The sequence below is a fragment of the Oncorhynchus gorbuscha genome, linkage group LG03, assembly GCF_021184085.1.
Source record: "Oncorhynchus gorbuscha isolate QuinsamMale2020 ecotype Even-year linkage group LG03, OgorEven_v1.0, whole genome shotgun sequence".
Classification (NCBI taxonomy): domain Eukaryota; kingdom Metazoa; phylum Chordata; class Actinopteri; order Salmoniformes; family Salmonidae; genus Oncorhynchus; species Oncorhynchus gorbuscha.
Genome location: NC_060175.1, coordinates 53,745,564 through 53,765,897, shown reverse-complemented (window position 1 = coordinate 53,765,897; position 20,334 = coordinate 53,745,564). Strand labels below are relative to the sequence as shown.

The window sequence follows — 20,334 nt, the reverse complement described above, 5'->3', positions numbered from 1 at the left end:
TTTTTGTTTTTACTGTCTGACATTTGTTTGTGCATCTGTTTGAGTTACAATCATAGCCTACCAGTCATCTGAGATTCTTGGTACAATTATTAGTCCAATGATGAGTGTAGACTAAATCAAACATTTCCCTTAATTTTTATTACAAACTTACTCTAAGCACAGCTCAACCCTTCTTATCAACCCAGATTTAACATAATTACAAAATAATAAATTGACACCATTAATATATATAATTTACAAAAGTGTACCACAGCAAATATTGCAATTTGAGTGCAAACACAACAGTACAATGTCTAAATTAAAAGCATGCCTTTTTATTTCTGCAATATATCCCAGTGGTGTTCATGTTTTATTGCAAAGGTAAGCACACCTTGCATGCTGCTTTACTTCAGGGATGAGAGCTATTACACAAGGCACTTTGAATTCTCTCTCTCTCTCTCATAGACCACAGAGGACATCATCCCAAATTCAAAACAAACCATACAACCAACACTACAGCTTTACCTTAGTACATTCAAACTTTCCAAATATAATCATACGCTCATGTCAGTAAAAATCTTACCAGCTTGATATGTGTACACACCTGGCTGCTGAGCTATTTACTTATTCCATTGCTCTCATTTTAAAAATATTACAAATGTCCTCAAAATAAAAACATTTGGATTTGGCAATAGCCATAAAAGTTACAATCTGACAAACAGGAGGGGAACCTGGAAGTCCCAATGATGTATATAAACAGGTCTATGTACTTTCTTCTAGCATCATACAGGACTGTCTGGAGAACATGTATCATGATTAGAGGCCCCAGTGAGTGGCTGAACAACTACAATAGCATACCCTGCACTGGTGTTATAGAGTTGGGCTATTGGGCTTACAGACTTGGGAAACGTCTGCCGTGCCGCCTGGAGGACGCAGAAGGCAGATTGAATCGCTCTGTTCGGGACACTGAAGTAGCCCCACTTGGAGGAGGTGCAACGCTGATTCTGTGACTCATGGGCCTTGGAATATGATATAGACAAGGGGGGTACCATCATTTAGTAGTGCAGGGGGTTGTGGGGGGGGTAACAACAACAGGGGGAGGCACAAGCAGCACAGTGCAGCAACTGAGTTAGGAGGGACAACTATACATCAGCGTGAGCATGGTGTGGCATGAGGGTAATATGGCAGATGGAGCTGGGAGGGTGCAGTTCCGGTACATTCAGTTTCTCTGAGATTTTGAGTGTTGGATGAGCCACTGCAGTGTGATATCTGGAAGGCAGGAGAGGCATGGGGGGGGTCAGCGTGAGAAACAGGAAACAGCAGGTGAATGGGTGAAACAACGGACACCTATATAGCCACTTTGGGTGCACAGTGTTGTAGTGCTCTCTCCTTCAGCCTTCCACTGGGACACAAACGAGACCTGTCACCCTCCTGTCACCATCTTACTCACCCATGTTGTCTTTCTCTTTGCAGGAAACAGAGTAGCAGCAAATCTCTCTGTCTTGAATAGCAGCCAAGTTCCTGTAGAAAGGAAGAGTGGTAAAGGAAACTGATAACCTGCTGAAAACTGTTGAACTGGCCAGCAGAGGGAGCTGGTTCATTTTGAAAAACTGGATAATTTCTAATAGCAGTATGGTACAACTGACCGAGAAAATAGAATGCAGTGTTTTTTTTTCAATGGAAAACGAGGGCCATGGTTCAGTAAGAACGACGCTTCTATATATAAAAATAAATCAAAATGGCAAAAAAATACATGTATAAATCATAACTGCTCCTCCTCTAAAATAAAAACCATTAGCTCTTTGCTGATGTGAGATTAAGATAGACATGTTTAAAACCTTCAGCAAAGTAGCCCTTTATAAAAGCAAACTTCATGTTCAAGAATGGTAACTGTAATCTTCCAAGATAGTTAAGGTCATAAATATATACACTACTGTTCAAACGTTTGGGGTCACTCAGACATTTTTGTCCATTAAAATAACATCAAATAGATGGCCAGCATCCCGGAATCACCTCCTCACTGTTGACGTTGAGACTGGTATTTTGCGAGTGTTATTTAATGAAGCTGCCAGTTGAGGACTTGTGAGGCGTCTGTTTCTCAAACTTGACACTCTAATGTACTACTAGTCCTTTTGCACAGTTGTGCACCGGGGCCTCCCACTCATCTTTCTATTCTGGTTAGAGCCCGATGTTCTGTGAAGGGAGTAGTACACAGCGTTGTACGAGATCTTCAGTTTCTTGGCAATTTCTCGGATGTAAGCGCCTTCATTTCTCAGAACAAGAATAGCCTGACAAGTTTCAGAAGAAAGCACTTTGTTTCTGGCCATTTTGAGCCTGTAATCGAACACACAAATGCTGATGCTCCAGATATTCAACTAGTCTATCAGGACAACATTTTTCAGCTGTGCTAACATAATTGCAAAAGGGTTTTCTAATGATCAATTAGTCTTTTAAAATGATAAACTTGGATTATATAACACAACGTGCCATTGGAACACAGGAGTGATGGTTGCTGATTATGGGACTCTACTCTATATTCCATTTAAAAAATCAATAGTAATTTACAACATTAACAATGTCTACACTGTATATCTGATCAATGTGATGTTATTTTTAAAAAATGGACAACAAAAAAAGTACTTTTCTTTCAAAAACAAGGACATTTCTAAGTGACCCCAAACTTTTGAACAGTAGGGTAGATTAAAAAAATAGAAAATGTGACTGAGTCATTGTGTGCGATATGAACGTCTTTCTCCTGCTACCACATTAGGGTACCCATCTTGAAGTGACTAAGCGCATCCAAGGTCACAGCATGGAAGACAAATGAACAGCTCTTTTGTTTAAAAGTTAGGAGGGACAATGTATGCCTAAATCTAGTTGTTGCCATAATCTCTCGTGGAAAGAAACACTTTCCAGCCGTTTTAACCATTTACTTTATCGTTCATATTTGTTTTATTTCATCCTTTACCTTTGCTGTATTATACCTTTTTGACTTCATCAATATCACTTGGAATTGGTTTAGTGAACTGCACTGTTGGTTAGGGGAAGTAAGCATTTCACGGTAAAGTCTACACTTGTTGTCTTTGGCGCATGTGACAAATAAAGTTTGATTTGAACACCCAGAAACTCTTGCTTTGTTATGCCATTCATCAACTGGAATCTGTGTGACAAACCTGGAAGTTCTTTCTGTGCGAGTAATGAATTACATTTGAATTGCAACAAGAACAAAACTCTCAATACTCTCTCAATTGGGGAAAAGTGTTTGAACTAGTTCTTGTAAAAGCATCTAAAGTAGTGGCCTTTTGAAATGTTAGAACCTAGCCACTACAGGCCCTAACTCGCAATGGCAAGGCAAAATGAGAGGGACTCTCCTGTCATTCTGTTAGAATTAGAGTTGTTAAACTACCTCCGCTCAGATGCATCACAGATTACTGCTGTTGGTTTACTGGTAGGGAACGACTCATACCAGTGCTGTAGTCGAGTCCCAAGTTCCCTGTACTCAAGTCCCAGTCACTATGGCTGAAGTCCGGGTCACCAATGGTCAAGTCACGAGTCCATCAATTTATAATAGGTCTTATTATGCAATAGTTTCTAGTCACCACAGAATGTCAGTATATCGCCACTCCCTCATGAAAACCCCCCAACTAATTTACTATTGATCACTACCTCAGTTCTACACTCAATACCTGTGTTTCAATACTTATTTATTACATAAAGGAATGATAAGTCAGGCTTTCAGGTACTTTTTTTGTCCATTTTTTTTAGTTGCAGTGCAAACTAAAAGTTAGACTTGATCAAATCTGGCTCTGGAATGCAGGGGGGAAAGCGGAAGGGTAGAGCCTACTTTTCTATATTCAAGGGGAGAAAGAGAAAAATAGCTAGACTGTTGTTTTACTATTAAAACCTCAGGATGTAAGGTCTCCTTTTTAGAGGACCTGCATGGTTCTGGTACCAGTTCCGATCAACATTGTATCTTCTAAATCGATCTGTGGATACCGTAGATCCAAATTGTTCCCACTGACACAGTAGTATTTCTTCTGAACATGTGTGACGTGATGTATGACGTGAAATCTGAAACCCCTTGAAGCTGGGATGTCCCTCCTACCACTTCATTCACTCTTCCGACTGCCCATCAACTCCTTGCTGAACCCTATATCACAGCCACGGACAAAGCACATTCCTGCAATTGTTACATCATAAGCAGGAGAGAGTCGTTTCATCATGGTAGCACATTTGGAGATCGATTTATAGCCCTTAATCTAAAATCGTTCAGATTTTAAACACACAAAAAAAAACACTGTCACAGAGGGACAGGATTAATATGAAATGAAAGGTGAGTTCAGGAAGCCAAGTTAGATCTCTGACGTTCTAAGCAATACGAATAAAACGTATTGATCAAGAGAAACCATTCGAAAATGAGAAACTATTCTCGAACACTAAACACACAAATATGTACATATTGTACAGTTAAGGAAGTTAGTCGTTTTATAATTAGATTATGCTATATTTAGAAAGCATAGGTCTTATTCATAGTTTTGAATAATATTATAAATTATACAAATATTATACAAAATATTTCATATTTTTATAATTTGTACTCTGTACTTGAGCTTGTGTCCTCAAAAGTGAGATTTTAACCTTTCTTTGAGTATGCAGCATTACTAGTTATTGTTTATGGCCCTCATGATAAATAATTCATTTTGGGGATGACGTAGATGGCATTTGATGACATTTAGATATATTTAACTGGTTAAACGCCATACGATTGTTTTCAATTTCGTAAAGCAGTAGGCTGGTGGCTAGGAGGAACCAAATGTTGTTTGCACAATATGTAGCCTTTGATCGGAGGCGGAGTGGAGCCTGCCTGCCCACAAACATTTCTTCCTTCCCCATCAACTCACCAGCTGATGTAGGCTGTGTATGCCTGATTTGGCATGTCCTTTCCACTGCTAGAGGACAGAACCCTTGATGCTATGCACAACCCCAGTGCTGCTAATAGTCTGTGTAACATAGTAGCCCATCCAATCAAAGTGCAAATACCGAGAAGGCATGTCTGAGTCGTGGTAGAGTCCAAGTCATGAAAACAAAAACAACATTGGGACTTGAGTATTACAACACTGCCTAATAACTTATCTTCATACTCACAGTTTTTCAATGAGCTGCTTCTCGTCTAGAGCACTGGGGAGATCTCTTTTGTTGCCAAGCACCAAAACCTAAAAAGCATAACAGTTTAGATCTTGTGTGGCAGAAATGTCTGCTGACTGATCATATAAAGAAACTCCCTCAATTTACATGTGTTCGTAGCAGTTTCTGGAGTGTAGGCCTACTTACAGGAATTCCTTGCAACTGAGGCTTGTCTAACAAATTGTGTAGCTCATTTCTGGAAGCTTCCACCTTCTCATGGTCTGCTGCGTCCACCATATATCTAAAAGTTTTTTTAAATATATATATTTTTTAAACAGGTCACAAGTTTACAATTGCATCAAAACTCTAAAAGAGCAAGTGTTGTGCATATTGAAAAGGAATGGAAGTGTACAAAACATGCCCATCACAATGTTCGGACACCGACTTGTAGCCACTGAACTAACCCTAACAGAACAATCCATCTTCAGCATTTCTGTCCTCTTCCCGCATTTCAAGTTGTACCCATGCAGACTTGACAGGAATGGCCAAACTCAGATACTCACACAATTGCGTTAACTCCCCGACAGTAGCGCTCCCACATACTCCTGAACCTCGGCTGCCCTCCTATATCCCAGATCTGGGAAAACCAGAAGAACGAAAATTAGCCTAGGTATTTTCATTTCCTCATGCAGCCGGTATAGATTGTCACTGCGGAACATTACAGTAAGCGACACACTGTAGTGACTGAAGACCTACCTTGATGGTAACGTTGCCTTTTGTGACCTTCCTCATGTTGAATCCGACTGTTGGGATCATGTCTTCACTAAATTGCCCAGACTGAGAAAGAAGAGAAGGCCGTCGATACATTTTTAGATGTACAAGCTGGGCTGACATAAACAAAACAGAAAATCTAGGTCAAATTGCATGTGATGTCATCTGGAATTGCCACTATACTTACTAAGAATGTCAGACAAACCTAGGCCTCATTGTAGTTTACTAGATTTAGCACATTTCCTGTTATTCCGTTTGAGAAAATAGATATCACGTGCAAAAGGTTCATGGTAGTTTCACAAGTTCCGTTAGGCCTAAAGGCATGTGAAGGTCACAGACTAGATCAGGGGAGGGGACTGAACTTGGGAAACACTGCTCTAGAACTACGAGGTCTGGAGCTTGCTGCTTCTATTCTACCTGATAATTAAATTGAACCCCCCAAAAAAGCTGTGGAACAGACTTCGAAATCCAAAGTTGGCTGAGGGCTCTAGAGGAAATATGTTTGGCATGCAGACCCAATCTTCTATAATAATTCTAAGATCCTAAAAATGGTGTATTTTTAGCCAACCCTAAATCACAGGCTACACTCTTGACGATAGGGCAGAGAAATCATTTCAGTCATTCTGATGTCTGCCCTCTTCCCCGTCTGTGTAATCCAAACAGTATCTCAGCAAGAAATAGGCCAATGCTTTGTCTAGCGCATATACAGTATGCAACAGCACATGACTTAGTCACTTAACTAGGGATAAGAGGAAGTGGGTGCGAAAGGTCTCATGACTGAAGCCGAGCTGGAACCACCACCCACATCCTACTCCTTTTTACTCAAATCAAACAGATTACAACCAACCACGTGGGCACTTCCCTATCAACGGCAAGTATCTCATTCACTACAGCACTGGTGGAAGAGTTAGGGTAAGTGTACATATTAAGCCCATGTACCCATTAAACCCACTTCAATCTTTGGATTCAAAAGACAAAAATAAACACTTTCTGCTTTTTAATGTTTTAACCAGTTCATTTAGTTGTGTCCATACCAGATTTTCATTCTAAGCCAATCAGATGCTTTATTATTAAGGTTATTGACAGTTGTGTAAGTTCCTACTATTAGGCAATTTCAAAACTGCAAATAATATTTGTATGGGGCGACTCAGACATTTTTCAGATATTTGTAGCATCTTCTCAGATAAGTGATCTGGCTTAATGTAAAATTACGAGATTCCTGTGTTGACATATGCACATGACAGTACTTAATACCCATCTAGTATGGCATTTCTTGCCAACTGAAAATGTATTTTTCATGCTAACAGTACCACATGTCAGTCAGTACAGTGGCAACATAACTGGTGAACCACAAAAATATAATAGATCAAGCATTCACAGCTAACATTTAATGCAATGTGTCTTATATTACTGTTAAATTAACCTTGCTTTGTTATAAATAGATGTTTTCTTTTGTCAATTTTACATCTCTATCAGATGGGCTTAAAAATAAAAAGTAGCACCCTCTATACAGAATGTAAATAAATTAACTTTGCATAATATTGTACTATATAGTGTATATTTACACCCCAGACCATTGGTTTCCAAATATTGAGGAAACTTTTCAAAAAATATTTTTTAACATACTTCATTGCAATCATCCAATTAAGCCCAGTATGCATTGAAACATGGAGATTGTGTGTTGATATCCTGAGCATTTCTTCAGATTTAAGTTGATTAAAATACTCAAACTACCATTAAGCATATCATGCATCTAGCCATGGTTCCTTTACAAAAACTGAAAGCCTCTGTAGTCTCTCCAAGATGTATGGAGTGGACAGGTAGTCATTGATACAGAGAGATAAGAATAAGATAAATGTTAAAGGATATCATGGATAGAAGACCTACAAGTAGTGGTAAAAAAAAGAACAAATGAGGGACGAGAAAATGGACTACTCATGCAGTTAGGGACAGGACATTGTCATATTGTTGTCCCTCATTCGTCTAGGTGTTTCAATTTTTTTTGGTCCAACAGTAGAGAGGGAGATTTTAAAAACGTCTTCAGACAGGCTTTAGGAAGACAAGTTGAACTACACTGAACAAAAATAACCGCAACATGTAAAAGGTGTTGGTCACATGTTTCATGAGCTGAAATAAGATCCCAGACATTTTCCACATGCACAAAAAGCTTCATATTTTACACACAAAATGTGTTTACATCCCTATTAGTGAGAATTTCTCCTTTGCCAAGATAATCCATCCACCTGACAGGTGTGGCACATCAATAAGCTAATTAAATAGCATGATCATTACACAGGTGCACCTTATGCTGGGGACAATAAAAGGCAACTCTAAAAGGTGTAGTTGTGTCACAGGACAATGCCACAGATGTCGCAAGTTGAGGGAGCGTACATTTGGCATGCTGACTGCAGGTATGACCCCGAGCTGCCAGATAATTAAATGCTAATTTCTCTACCATAAGCCACCTCCATTTTAGAATATTTGGTCAACAGGCCTCACAACCGCAGGCTAAATTTAACCATGCCAGCCCAGGACCTCCACTTCAGGCTTCATCACCTGTGGGATCGTCTGAGACCAGCCATCCGGACAGCTGATGAAACTGAGGCGTATTTCTGTCTCTAATAAAGCCCTTGTGGGGAAAAACTCATTCTGACCGGCTGGGCCTTGTTCCCCAGTGGGTGGGCCTATGCCCTCCAAGGCCCACCCATGGCTGCGCCCCTGCCCAGTCATGTGAAGTCAATAGATTAGGGCCTAATGAAATTATTTCAATTGACTGATTTCCTTATATGAACTATAACTCAGAAAAACCATTAATTGTTGCATGTTTCATTTATATTTTGGTTCAGTATAATTAACAAGGATAGGAGTACAGCAAATGTAAATCAGCTTTCAGAAAAGTAATTAAAAGATGTTTGTGCATGGCGTCTTATCCACAGAGTGCCATTGCGGGTGAAGGTTTTTGTTCTAACCAAGCAGTAACACACATGATTCAACAAATGAACACTCCATTGAAGTTTATGATTAGTTAAGGTATGTACTAGTTGGCAAGAACAAAATCCTAGCCCCAAATTATCTCTGCAGACACCCCGTTATGAATACTTCTTACATGATAAATAGTAATAATCAATTGATTTTAATAACTTTTAGGGAGATAATTAGAATTTAAGCTTACATAAGAACTCAGTTTGTAATTTGGCTTTTGGAAGAAAAAAAAAAGATTATTTAAGAAGTGGGCTTATTTGGAACACCAATGAGCTGAAAGGATACATTCTGTACCGATTAAGTCCAGTCCAAACTTTCACATATTTTATCAATCATTTTTATCGCACCGAAAAAAAATTAAGTCATATTAATCTTTCATTGCATCTCCACAGTTGAAGTCGGAAGTTTACACACACTTAGGTTGGAGTCATTAAAACTCATTTTTCAATCACTCCACAAATATCTTGTTAACAAACTATAATATTGGCAAGTTGGTTAGGATATCTACATTGTGCATGACAAGTAATTTTTCCAAAAATTGTTTACAGATTATTTCACTTATCAGTGACTGTATCACAATTCCAGTAGGTCAGAAGTTTACATACAGTAAATTGACTGTGCCTTTCAACAGCTTGGAAAATTCCAGAAAATGATGTCATGGCTTTAGAAGCTTCTGGTAGACTAATTGACATCATTTGAGTCAATTGGAGGTGTTTCAAGGCCTACATTCAACCTCAGTGCCTCTTTGCTTGACATCATGGAAAATCAAAAGAAATCAGCCAAAAAATTGTAGACCTCCACAATTTCCAAATGCCTGAAGGTACCACGTTCATCTGTACAAACAATAGTACGCAAGTATAAACACCACGGGATCACGGAGCCGTCATACCACTCAGGAAGGAGACGAGTTCTGTCTCCTAAAGATGAACGTACTTTGGTGCGAAAAGTGAAAATCAATCGAAGAACAACAGCGAAGGACCTTATGAAGATGCTGGAGGAAACCGGTACAAAAGTATCTAAACTCAGCAAAAAAAGAAACGTCCTTTCACTGTCATGCGTTTATTTTCAGCAAACTTAACAAGTGTAAATATTTGTAGGAACATAACAAGATTCAACAACAAACAAACTCAACAAGTTCCATAGACATGTGACTACCAAAAATGGATTAATGTGTCCCTGAACAAAGGGGGGGGGGGTCAAAATCTAAAGTAACAGTCAGTATCTGGTTTGGCCACCAGCTACATTAGGTACTGCAGTGCATCTCCTCCTCATGGACTGAAACAGATTTGCCAGTTCTTGCTGTGAGATGTTACCCCACTCTTCCACCAAAGCACATGCAAGTTCCCGGACATTTCTGGGGGTAATGGGCCTAGCCCTCACCGTCCGATCCAACAGGTCCCAGACATACTCAATGGGATTGAGATCTGGGCTCTTCGCTGGCCATGGCAGAACACTGACATTCCTGTCTTGCAGGAAATCACGCACAGTACGGCTAGTGACATTGTCATGCTGGAGGGTCATGTCAGGATGAGCCTGTAGGAAGGGTACCACATGAGGAAGATGTCTTCCCTGTAACGCACAGCATTGAGATTGCCTGCAATGACAACAAGCTCAGTCAGATGATGCTGTGACCCCGCCCCTACCATGACGAACCCTCCACCTCCAAATCGATCCCGCTCCAGAGTAGAGGCCTCGGTGTAACGCCAGTTCCTTCGACGATAAACGCGAATCTGACCATCATCCCTGGTGAGACAAAACCGTGAATCGTCAGTGAAGAACACTTTTTGCCAGTCCTGTCTGGTCCAGCAATGGTGGGTTTGTGCCCATAGGCGACGTTGTTGACTGTGATGTCTGGTGAGGACCTGCCTTACAACAGGCCTACAAGCCCTCAGTCCAGCCTCTCTCAGCCTATTGCGGACAGTTGTGTGTTCCTGGTATAAACTTGGGCAGTTGTTGTTGCCAAGCTGTACCTGTCCCGCAGGTGTGATGTTCAGATGTACCGATCCTGTGCAGGTGTTGTTACACGTGGTCTGCAACTGCGAGGACGATCAGCTGTCCATCCTGTCTCCCTGTAGCGCTGTGTTAGGCGTCTCACAGTACGGACATTGCAATTTATTGCCCTGGCCACATCTGCAGTCCTCATGCCTCCTTGCAGCATGCCTAAGGCACTTTCACAGATGAGCAGGGGCCCTGGGCATCTTTCATTTGTGTTTTTTAGTGTCCTAGTTTCCATAACTGTAACCTTAATTGCTTATCGTCTGTAAGCTTAATTGCCTATAGTCTGTAGTGTCTTAACGACTGTTCCACAGGTTCATTAATTGTTTATGGTTCATTGAACATGCATGGGAAACAGTATTTAAACACTTTACAATGAAGATCTGTGAAGTTATTTGGATTTTTACAAATTTTCTTTGAAAGACAGGGTCCTGAAAAAGGGACATTTTTTTTTTGCTGAGTTTCTATCCACAGTAAAACAAGTCCTATATTGACATAACCTGAAAGGCTCAGAAAAGAAGACACTGCTCAAAAACCGACATAAAAAAAGCCAGACTACGGTTTGCAACTGCACATAGGGAAAAATATCATACTTTTTGGAGAAATGTCCTCTGGTCTGATGAAACAAAAATAGAACTGATTGGCCATAATGAGCATTGTTATGTTTGGAGGCTTGCAAGCCAAAGAACCCCATCCCAACCGTGAAGCACGGGGTGGCAGCATCATGTTGTGGGGGTGCTTTGCTGCAGGAGGGACTGGTGCACTTCACAAAATATATGGCATCAAGAGGAAGGAAAATTATGTGGATATATTGAAGCAACATCTCAAGACATCAGTCAGGAAGATAAAGCATGGTCGCAAATGGGTCTTCCAAATGGACAATGACGCCAAGCATAATTCCAAAGTTGTGGCAAAATGACTTAAGGACAACAAAGTCAAGGTATTGGAGTGGCCATCACAAAGCCCTGACCTCAATCCAATCAAAAATTTGTGGGCAGAACTGAAAAAGTGTGTGCGAGCAAGGAGGCCTACAAACCTGACTCAGTTACACCAGCTCTGTCAGGAGGAATGGGCCAAAATTCACCCAACTTATTGTGGGGAACTTGTGGAAGGCTACCCGAAACATTTGACCCAAGTTAAACAACTTAAAGGCAACACTACCAAATACTAATTGAGTGTATGTAACTTCTGACCCACTGGGAACATGATGAAAGAAATAAAAGCTTAAATAAAATAACTAGTATTATTCTGACATTTCACATTCTTATAATAAAGTGGCAATCCTAACTGACCTGAGACAGGGAATTTTTACTAGGATTAAATGTCAGGAATTGTGAAACTGAGTTTAAAATCTATTTGGCTAAGGTGTATGTAAACTTCCGACTTCAACTGTATGTTAGAAATGTCTAAACTTCGATTTTGGTGGGCTTAATATGTATACCTACCCTACTCGTTCTACATCCTATAAGACATACCTGGAATTATAGGCTACCTGGAAGCTTTAAGTATCAAATCCTGATCCATTTCTGATATCTTTGTTAGCAATGACAGTAGAAAAAGAGATTGTGTTGGTGTTGAGGCAAGCATGCTGCTGAAGGGAGTCAGAGCATGGCATAGGTCATCAAGTTCATTCTGTACTCTTGAACTGTTCTATTGGACCTACAACTGCCTTTCACAATCTTTTGATCAGCTAGCGTCTTTCGGTCTTTGATCTTGCACATCCAAACTGCTGCTATGCCAATAAGAAAGGATCACAATTTCCAAAGAATCTGGACAAAGGATCACCATTTTCTTCTTTTGAGAAATCATAGTTGCAACACTAGTGACTGCGTAAGAGGCTCTGTCCTGCTTGTTTTACCAACAACTGGTAAAAAGACTGCTTTGAGTCAAAGGGAGCAAAGACAACGAGACTGTGGCTGTAGGGGAACCCCGCCAACTCTGTACCATATCCTTGCTTCCTGAACCCAGTTATACCTGTCCATGTCAGGAGTCAGGACTAATTATGTATATTTGACTGCAGAAAGTATTCATACCCCTTATTCCATATTTGTTGTTACAGCCTGAATTCAAAATGGATTAAATAGAAATCAGAAATCTCATTTACACAGCACCCTTAGCTGTGATTACAGCTTTGAGTATTTTAGGTGTGTATCAGCTTTTCTCATCTGGATTTGGAGATTTTCTCCCATTCTTCCTTGTAGATTTTCTCAAGCTCTGTTTAAGATAGATGGGGAGCAGTGGTGAACAGCAATCCCCAAGTATTTCCACAGATTTACAATGGGATTCAAGTCTGGGCTTTGGCTGTGCCACTCAAGGCCTTTCACATAGGGTTGGGCTTTATACAGTTTTTTACTATATAACGGTATTGATGCGTGGACCGGTTACTTTCGCTTCCATAACGGTATTTGAAGGTTTGGTTTGTTTAATGTGATACACAACTCAGGCGGGTGTAATGTCAGTTTTTAGAGTTTACTCTGTATGCTACTCGAGTCTTCATTCTACTTCCGCCTGCTGAAGGCCGCTTCCCACACCAAGCCCTGCACCGAGAGAGCAGTTGCTCGACCATGGAGTCATGAACTTTCTTGCCATTCACGCTGCAGTCTCCATGGTCAACATGCTGGTGAAAACTATGCTGGCTTTCCACAAGCATTTTACAATTACACTATTACCTTGTGTATCTTACTGTCTGCAAACTAATGTCTGCAAGTTGTGACTAAATTAAATATTGTTAGCTGCTAATGCTAATCGCTAGTTAGTGCATTTAGCAAGCTAGTTAGACAGCTAAGAGTCAGAGCACAAGTAGATAGCTAATACAGCCTGGTACCCCTAGATAAGCATATTGTTTGTGTAACGTTATCTGAGAGAGGAATAGGTATAACATGAATGTTGGTTAGCTACATGAGGTAAGAAAAACATGGAATGTAACACTAATTAGGGTCACCTGGAAACATTGACCAACACTATGGTTCCCACCTTGTCAATATTTCCTTCCTGGTTTATTCATTATCACGTCAAAAAACAATGATTTCATTGTTATTACAACTATAGAACTAAAAATATTATTATTATATTCCCATGATTCCAACAGTTTTGCCCATATCATGCAGCCCTGCGTGGCACAAGTGTGGAAATACCTAAGTGCAGGAAATGCAGAAATGTACAAAAATGCCGATTTACATTTTTCTTGTTGTTTAAAGTTGGATTAAAACAGTATATAAATCAGAATGGAGAAAGCCCAATTGAAATAGTGTATAATTTGTGTTGTCACCCTAGGTTCATGAACTACTCAAAGCATATTTAAAACTTGTATTAATCAAAAACGTAAAATACCTTGATTCTTTTAAAACATTATATTTTGGCCATAACGTCCAGCCCTACTTTCACATTCTTGTTCTGAAGCCATTCCAGCATTGCTTTGGCTGTATGCTTGGGGTCATTGTCATGTTGGAATGTAAATCTTCGCCCCCAGTTGAAGGTCGTTTGCAGTCGGAAGCAGGTTCTCATCAAGAGTTTGCCTGTATTTGGCTCCATTCATGGTTCCCTCTATCCTTACCAGTCTCCCAGTCCATGCTACTGAAAAGCATCCCCATAGCATGATGCTGCCACCACCATGCTTCACAGTGAAGATGGTGTTAGAAAGGTGATGAGCTGTGCTTGTTTTTTTTCTCCAGACATGGCACTTCGCATTATCTCATCAGACCACAGAATATTTTGCCTTATGCTCAGTCTGTGTTTTTTGTGCAAATCCCAGGCGTTCTCAGGAGTTGCTTCCATCTGGCTACTCTCCCATAAAGCACAGATTGGTGAAGTGCTGTAGAAACTATTGTCCTTCTGGTAGGTTCTCCCATCTCAGCCAAGGAACTCTGTAGTCATTGGGTTCTTGGTCACCTCCCTGACCAAGATCCTTCTTGCCCGGTTGCTCAGTTTGTTTGGACGACCAGCTCTAGACAGTTCCATATTTTTTCAATGTCCCAATGATGGAGACCACTGTGCTCTCGGACACTTAACAGTCTAGAAAAAAATTACACTTCCCCAGATATGGCTCATCACAATTTTTCCTTGGACCTCATGGTCTAGTTTCTGATCTGTCACTGTCAACTTTGGGACCTTATATAGACAGGTGTGTTTCTTTATAAAAGCATGTCTAAACAATTGAATGGGCCACAGATGGTCTCCAATCAAGTTGTAGCGACATCAAGGATGATCAAAGGAAATTGGATACACCTGAGCTCAATTTGGAGTGTCATAGCAAAGGGCTGTAAATACTTCTGTATTCATTTTCAATACATTTGCAAAAACATGTTTTCACTGTCATTATGCGGTATTGTGTGTAGCAGGGTTTCCTTTATTAAAATGTGGTTCCAGACATTTTAATTTACTGGACATTTGAGAAATTGACCATGCCCATATGCATTGGGTGTGTAACCTGATGAGTGTGTCCACCCGCGGTGCTCAGAGTGAGAAAACAAAATCACATTTAGATGATGGTAAGTCGAGAATGCAATGACTTGTGTCCTTAACGTGCACTTTGAAGATGTTACTGTCCACATTTACTTTTCCTCAGCCAATAAGACAATTAACGAACAGCGAAATCACTAGAGTATGCATAGACGGAGCATGAGTTTCAAGTTTGGGGAAGCAAATGTTAACCATAAAAATGCACCTTTGTAATAAAGCATTCCATCCATCATCGCATTTGCAGAAGTATGTAAGATAGCCCACTACTCATAATTTAGGCAAATAATATAAACCTCAAATCACTGTTGGCAAAAAAGACTGTTCATTGCATGGCTGAGCGTGTATAGTGTAGGAAATTGCCCCAAAACAAACTTTTAAGTGGCACTGACCCAACATCAGGGCATTCAATTTCCTTTTTGGTCCACCAGCCCCTGTGGCAGGAAGATTAAAACAACTACCAATCAATCACTCAGATGTTTTTTTGCAGCCAAAATATTTTAGTTGTGCTACAATTACATCAACACACAAAAAAAACTCATCAGCATGATTTGCAATGTTTCTGCCTGTGAGACTGAGTATGACTAGTGGAAGCGTTGTCTTCTCTTCCATAGAAGTTGAAACTCAAACATAGAAAACAACCTTGTGTAGATCTCAGGAAGAGAAGATACTGCTTTTGCAACAGCTAATGGTGATCCTAATAAAACAAACAAAAAACTAGCTTGTGAACTAAATTTGTATTTCTATGAAACACAAGGACAAAGTCTCACTTCAGTAAGCTTTCGTGTCAAGTAAATTAGACCAACTTTTATACCTGTGCGCGCGCTTCTAAAAATGAATCTTTCACTTAGCTCTTCAGACGCACAGCCCCCAGCCAGGCAGTGTTGCAGCACGTGCTGGAATAGGCTATATAGGACTCATAGTTCTTTGACTTTGTGTGATTAATTTACAAGCTATGAACCAAAGCGGAAGAAATACTTTGAAAACATCTACTGCAGCATTTTACTATAAAATGTGATCATACTTGACTATTTTTTATTGACAAATGCAAGTGAAATGCTCGCAATTGGCAGGTGTTCAATTTATCAATCATATTTTCTACTTTTTTTTGTGGCAAAAAACAGCTAATGGGAACTCTGGTGTGTAGATGGGTGAGAAAAAAATATATTTAATCTATTTTGTATGCAGGCTGTAACATGATGTGAAATAAGTCAAGGGGTATTTATACTTTCTGAAGGCACTGTAGAAAACCCTATATTGTTGATGCTACGTATTGGCCAATTCAAGGCGTTGAAGCCACCGGTCCTCATAGGAATGAATGGAATTCTACAGTAATTCAATAAAATGTTTCAAGGACAAAATTAGAGTATTTTAGTATTTGTTTGTTGTAGTGGGGACAGTAAGATTAGTATTAAAAAAATACTTTAAAAGGGTAGATATGACATACAGTACCAGTCAAATGTTGGGACAGATACTCATTCAAATTTTCCACATTGACTGACATTCAAGTCAGGTTAAAGTAATCATGGACTGTCGTTTCTCTTTGCTTATTTGAGCTGTTCTTGTCATAATATGGATTCGGTCTTTTACCAAATAGGGCTATCTTCTGTATACCACCTCCACATTTTTAAGTTGTGTAATTTCGTTCCTTCTTAACTTCTAACAAGGCACACCTGTTCATTTAAATGCATTCCAGGTGACTACCTCATGAAGCTAGTTGAGAGAATGCCAGGAGTGGGCTTTGCTGTCATCGAGGCAAAGGGTGGCTACTTTGAAGCATCTCAAATATAAAATATATTTTGATTTGTTCAACGCATTTTTGGTTACTACATGATTCCATATGTGTTATTTCATAGTTTGATGTCTTCACTGTTTTTCTACAATGTAGAAAATAGTAAAAAAATTAAGAAAAACCCTGGAATGAGTAGGTGTGTCCTAACTTATGACCGGTACTATAGATGACGAAAGTAAACAGCATTGTGGGTCAATTTCTGCAACAACTAAGAGTGTTGAAGGGCCAAACTTCTCCGCTGTTTAGGTCGGATACAGCCTCAGAGGCCATGTGACAGCCTCAAGAGGCCGTGTGGTCTGCACAATGTTCAATGGGAAATCCACCTCTGTACAATGATGCCACCACAATAAATATCATCATCTGAAATCTACTGTAGTTCAAAACAACTGGGAACTCGGAAAAAAAAACATTTTGAACTGTCATCAAACTCGGAATTCCAACTTGGTAACTCGGGCCACTTTCTAGAGCTCCGACTTTCCGACCGGAACATTACTGACGTCATGGTTTGACCACTTATTTTCCGAGGTTCCAGTTGTTTTGAACGCGGCATAACACTTGACAGTCTGTGATGATCAACAATTGGGCCTACTCTCTGGGAAGATACGGGCTAGGCAGCTAACCAAGTTGTAAACATGAAAGTTGACAGCTAACGTGGCTAGCTAGTTAATCCAGATGTTTTAGAAAGAAACCTAGTCTAGGGAGAAAAACATGATCTGTACTGTAGCCAAATTCTAATAAAGTGGTTAGCTAGCTAACGTAGTCCTCTGCTTCTAATCGCCATCAAACCACACAAATATCAACATACATAACGTTAGCTAACTAGCTAGTTACCGGCTATAACTAGCTAACCTTACAAACTAGTACAGTAAGTTTACGGTATACTAATTAGCTATGCTTAATTATACGTTAACGGTGGCTAGCTGGCTAACTTTACGATACTAGCTAAGTTGATATTGCATATCGCTTGCTAGTGCTAACATTAGCTAGCACAGCAGCACAATAAAAACTTACAGCTATCACATTAACAAATGTCGTTTTCCCCGAGTATTGAAGTCCAACCAGGGTTAACTCCATCTCCTCTTTCCAAAAGAGGGACTTAAACCAGTCCAAAAGCCGGTTTATAAGTGTCAGCATCTTGAATTTGATATTCCCACTCAACTTCGGCAGAAAGCTGGCAGTGGGAGGATTCGATTATGCTGAGCGGTGGGGCACCGGGCGTAAGCGGGGAGGGAAGAGTGCCCTTCACATTTTGTCAACAAGGCAGCATGGTGCGCTGTACAGAAACATATAGCTCTTTTCCAGAAAGTAAATGTTAGAATGTTCTATTTTTCATTTTTCATTCATAAGGCAGATACAGCGTTTTTATCAAAAGCAATCACTTTTCGTGGGAAAACACAGAATTCTACGAATTACTTATTATATGGTATATTGGCGATCACACAATGTAATGGAAACATGATTCTCCCAAAACATTTTTTTTTAAATAAATAAATCAAACAAAATTTCTGTTAAAAAATAAATAAATAAATAAAACAGATATAATCGCTACACAGGCTCAAGGGGAACCTGAGAGGGCAGGTCTTCCGGCGCCAGCACGCCTCCTTGCAAATCGTTCGATGTAAAATCCTTGAGTCCCAGCCACAATATTGTCTAGTTTCTTTGACTTATTTGAGACTTGTGCTGTACAGTTTATAACTGTGGAAATGAATGCAACAAAATCCACCCTTTTAACACACAAGGTATATTTTGTCTGGCAGCAAACATTTACTACAGACTGTGGTGTTTCCATTTAAGTCATTTAGCAGACGCTCTTATCCAGTACCATCTCTTCACTAGCTTCACTTGTTTTCTCATTTCTATTAATCACCTCCACATAGGAGATTCAATTGACCACTCTAACTTTTGCCACCTCAATTTCCTTCACAGGGCACCCCAGGAACCCCACCAGATCCCCACTCTGTTCGTCTGCACACATTTGAAACATGGCCAAATCCTTTACAAATCTTACTCTGCTTTGGTTTTGGGACGAAAATCTTACATAACCAAGCTTCACATGCAGGTATTCACAGGTATTCAACCTGAACATCCTTCGTCACCCCGGAGATGACTCCTTTGATGGGTGCTCTACTCCGAAGTTCAAAAGACAAAACGTTTATTGTCCAGATTCTTTTGAGGCCCACTGTAATCTTCCTCTGCTCTTCAGAAATACAACGAATCAAAAATAAGACCACTCCTGGATCACTCTGACAGACTCCACCTTTCCAAGGGCATACTTCCCCATGTTCTACACCTCAAACGGGTTTCCCACATATGCATCCTTACACAACAAACGCATCCCAACAAAAAGAGTTTCATTATCATTTACACAATTATTTTCCACTTCAATTTTAGACAATTTCCTTTTTGTTCCAGTTTTCGATATTACTGTTGTCCATTCAGAACATTAATCTTCACCAAATGTACTTGATGTACTGCTTAATTCGAACTCAGCATCCACTTCCCTACTAATTACTACACGTGCTAAATTGTTGTGGGCGCGGGAGGCAGCCCGGTTCCAAATAAAATGTAATCAACTTTCAGCCGATGCAAAACACGCTTGCACAGGCACCCAGCGAGACTGATCAAACCCCCTCTGTGTTGGGGCCAACAATGGGAATGAATTGACCACTGAGAGGCTTTGAAGCCACCGGTCGGCCATATTTGCAATGCCTACTAGGAGCAGTCCTCCGTAGGAATGAATGGAATTCTATAGTATTCAATTAAATGTTTCAAAGACAACAAAAAAATACATGTATTTAAGTATTTTGCTATAGTTGGGATAGTAGCATTAGTAATTAGTATTTAATTTTTTTCTGTGTATGTTTAGCTCACATAATATAATTTAAAAGTATGCATTAAGGTGTCTAATAGAATACATGCTGCAAAAACGAATGAGGACATTAATAAATGCATTTCTACAGTTTTCAATATATTTTTTTACACTGGTGAAGGAGTGCCAAAATGAAGGCACAGTTATTTTAACACAGCACACCCTATAAGTCATCTAGTGTATAGATAATCATTGGTTGTGGTGTGCACCACTGGTTTGCACAAGTGTGCACTGTCATATGACTTGCAACTGCTAACAACCAATTAGCTTTGTATTCATGTGTTGCATTTCGCAGGTCAGAGTGCGGATTAAACAATTTGGTCTCTAAAAAAAATGTATGCAAAAGGGTAATGAGAAAATCTTTAAA

General features: G+C 39.8%; 1 protein-coding gene across 1 annotated transcript; it reads right to left on the bottom strand.

The window, feature by feature from the left end:
- Positions 1 to 294: 294 nt before the first annotated feature.
- Positions 295 to 18,304, bottom strand: LOC124031569 (ADP-ribosylation factor-like protein 8B-A). Its single transcript, XM_046342970.1, has 7 exons — positions 18,110 to 18,304; positions 5,860 to 5,940; positions 5,667 to 5,740; positions 5,311 to 5,404; positions 5,125 to 5,192; positions 1,430 to 1,500; positions 295 to 1,248 (listed from the first exon to the last, which is right to left on the bottom strand). The coding sequence occupies exons 1-7, from the start codon at positions 18,230 to 18,232 to the stop codon at positions 1,199 to 1,201; spliced, it is 561 nt and encodes a 186-aa protein (XP_046198926.1). The 5' UTR covers positions 18,233 to 18,304; the 3' UTR covers positions 295 to 1,198.
- Between the last annotated feature and the right edge of the window lie 2,030 nt (positions 18,305 to 20,334).

Coding starts and splice junctions, on each gene's coding strand:
- LOC124031569 (XM_046342970.1), bottom strand. CDS start 18,232: ATGCTGACACTTATAAACCGGCTTTTGGACTGGTTTAAGTCCCTCTTT. Junction 5,741..5,859: donor AAGGCAACGTTACCATCAAG/GTAGGTCTTCAG, acceptor TGGTTTTCCCAG/ATCTGGGATATAGGAGGGCA. Junction 5,405..5,666: donor CGGGGAGTTAACGCAATTGT/GTGAGTATCTGA, acceptor AAAAACTTTTAG/ATATATGGTGGACGCAGCAG.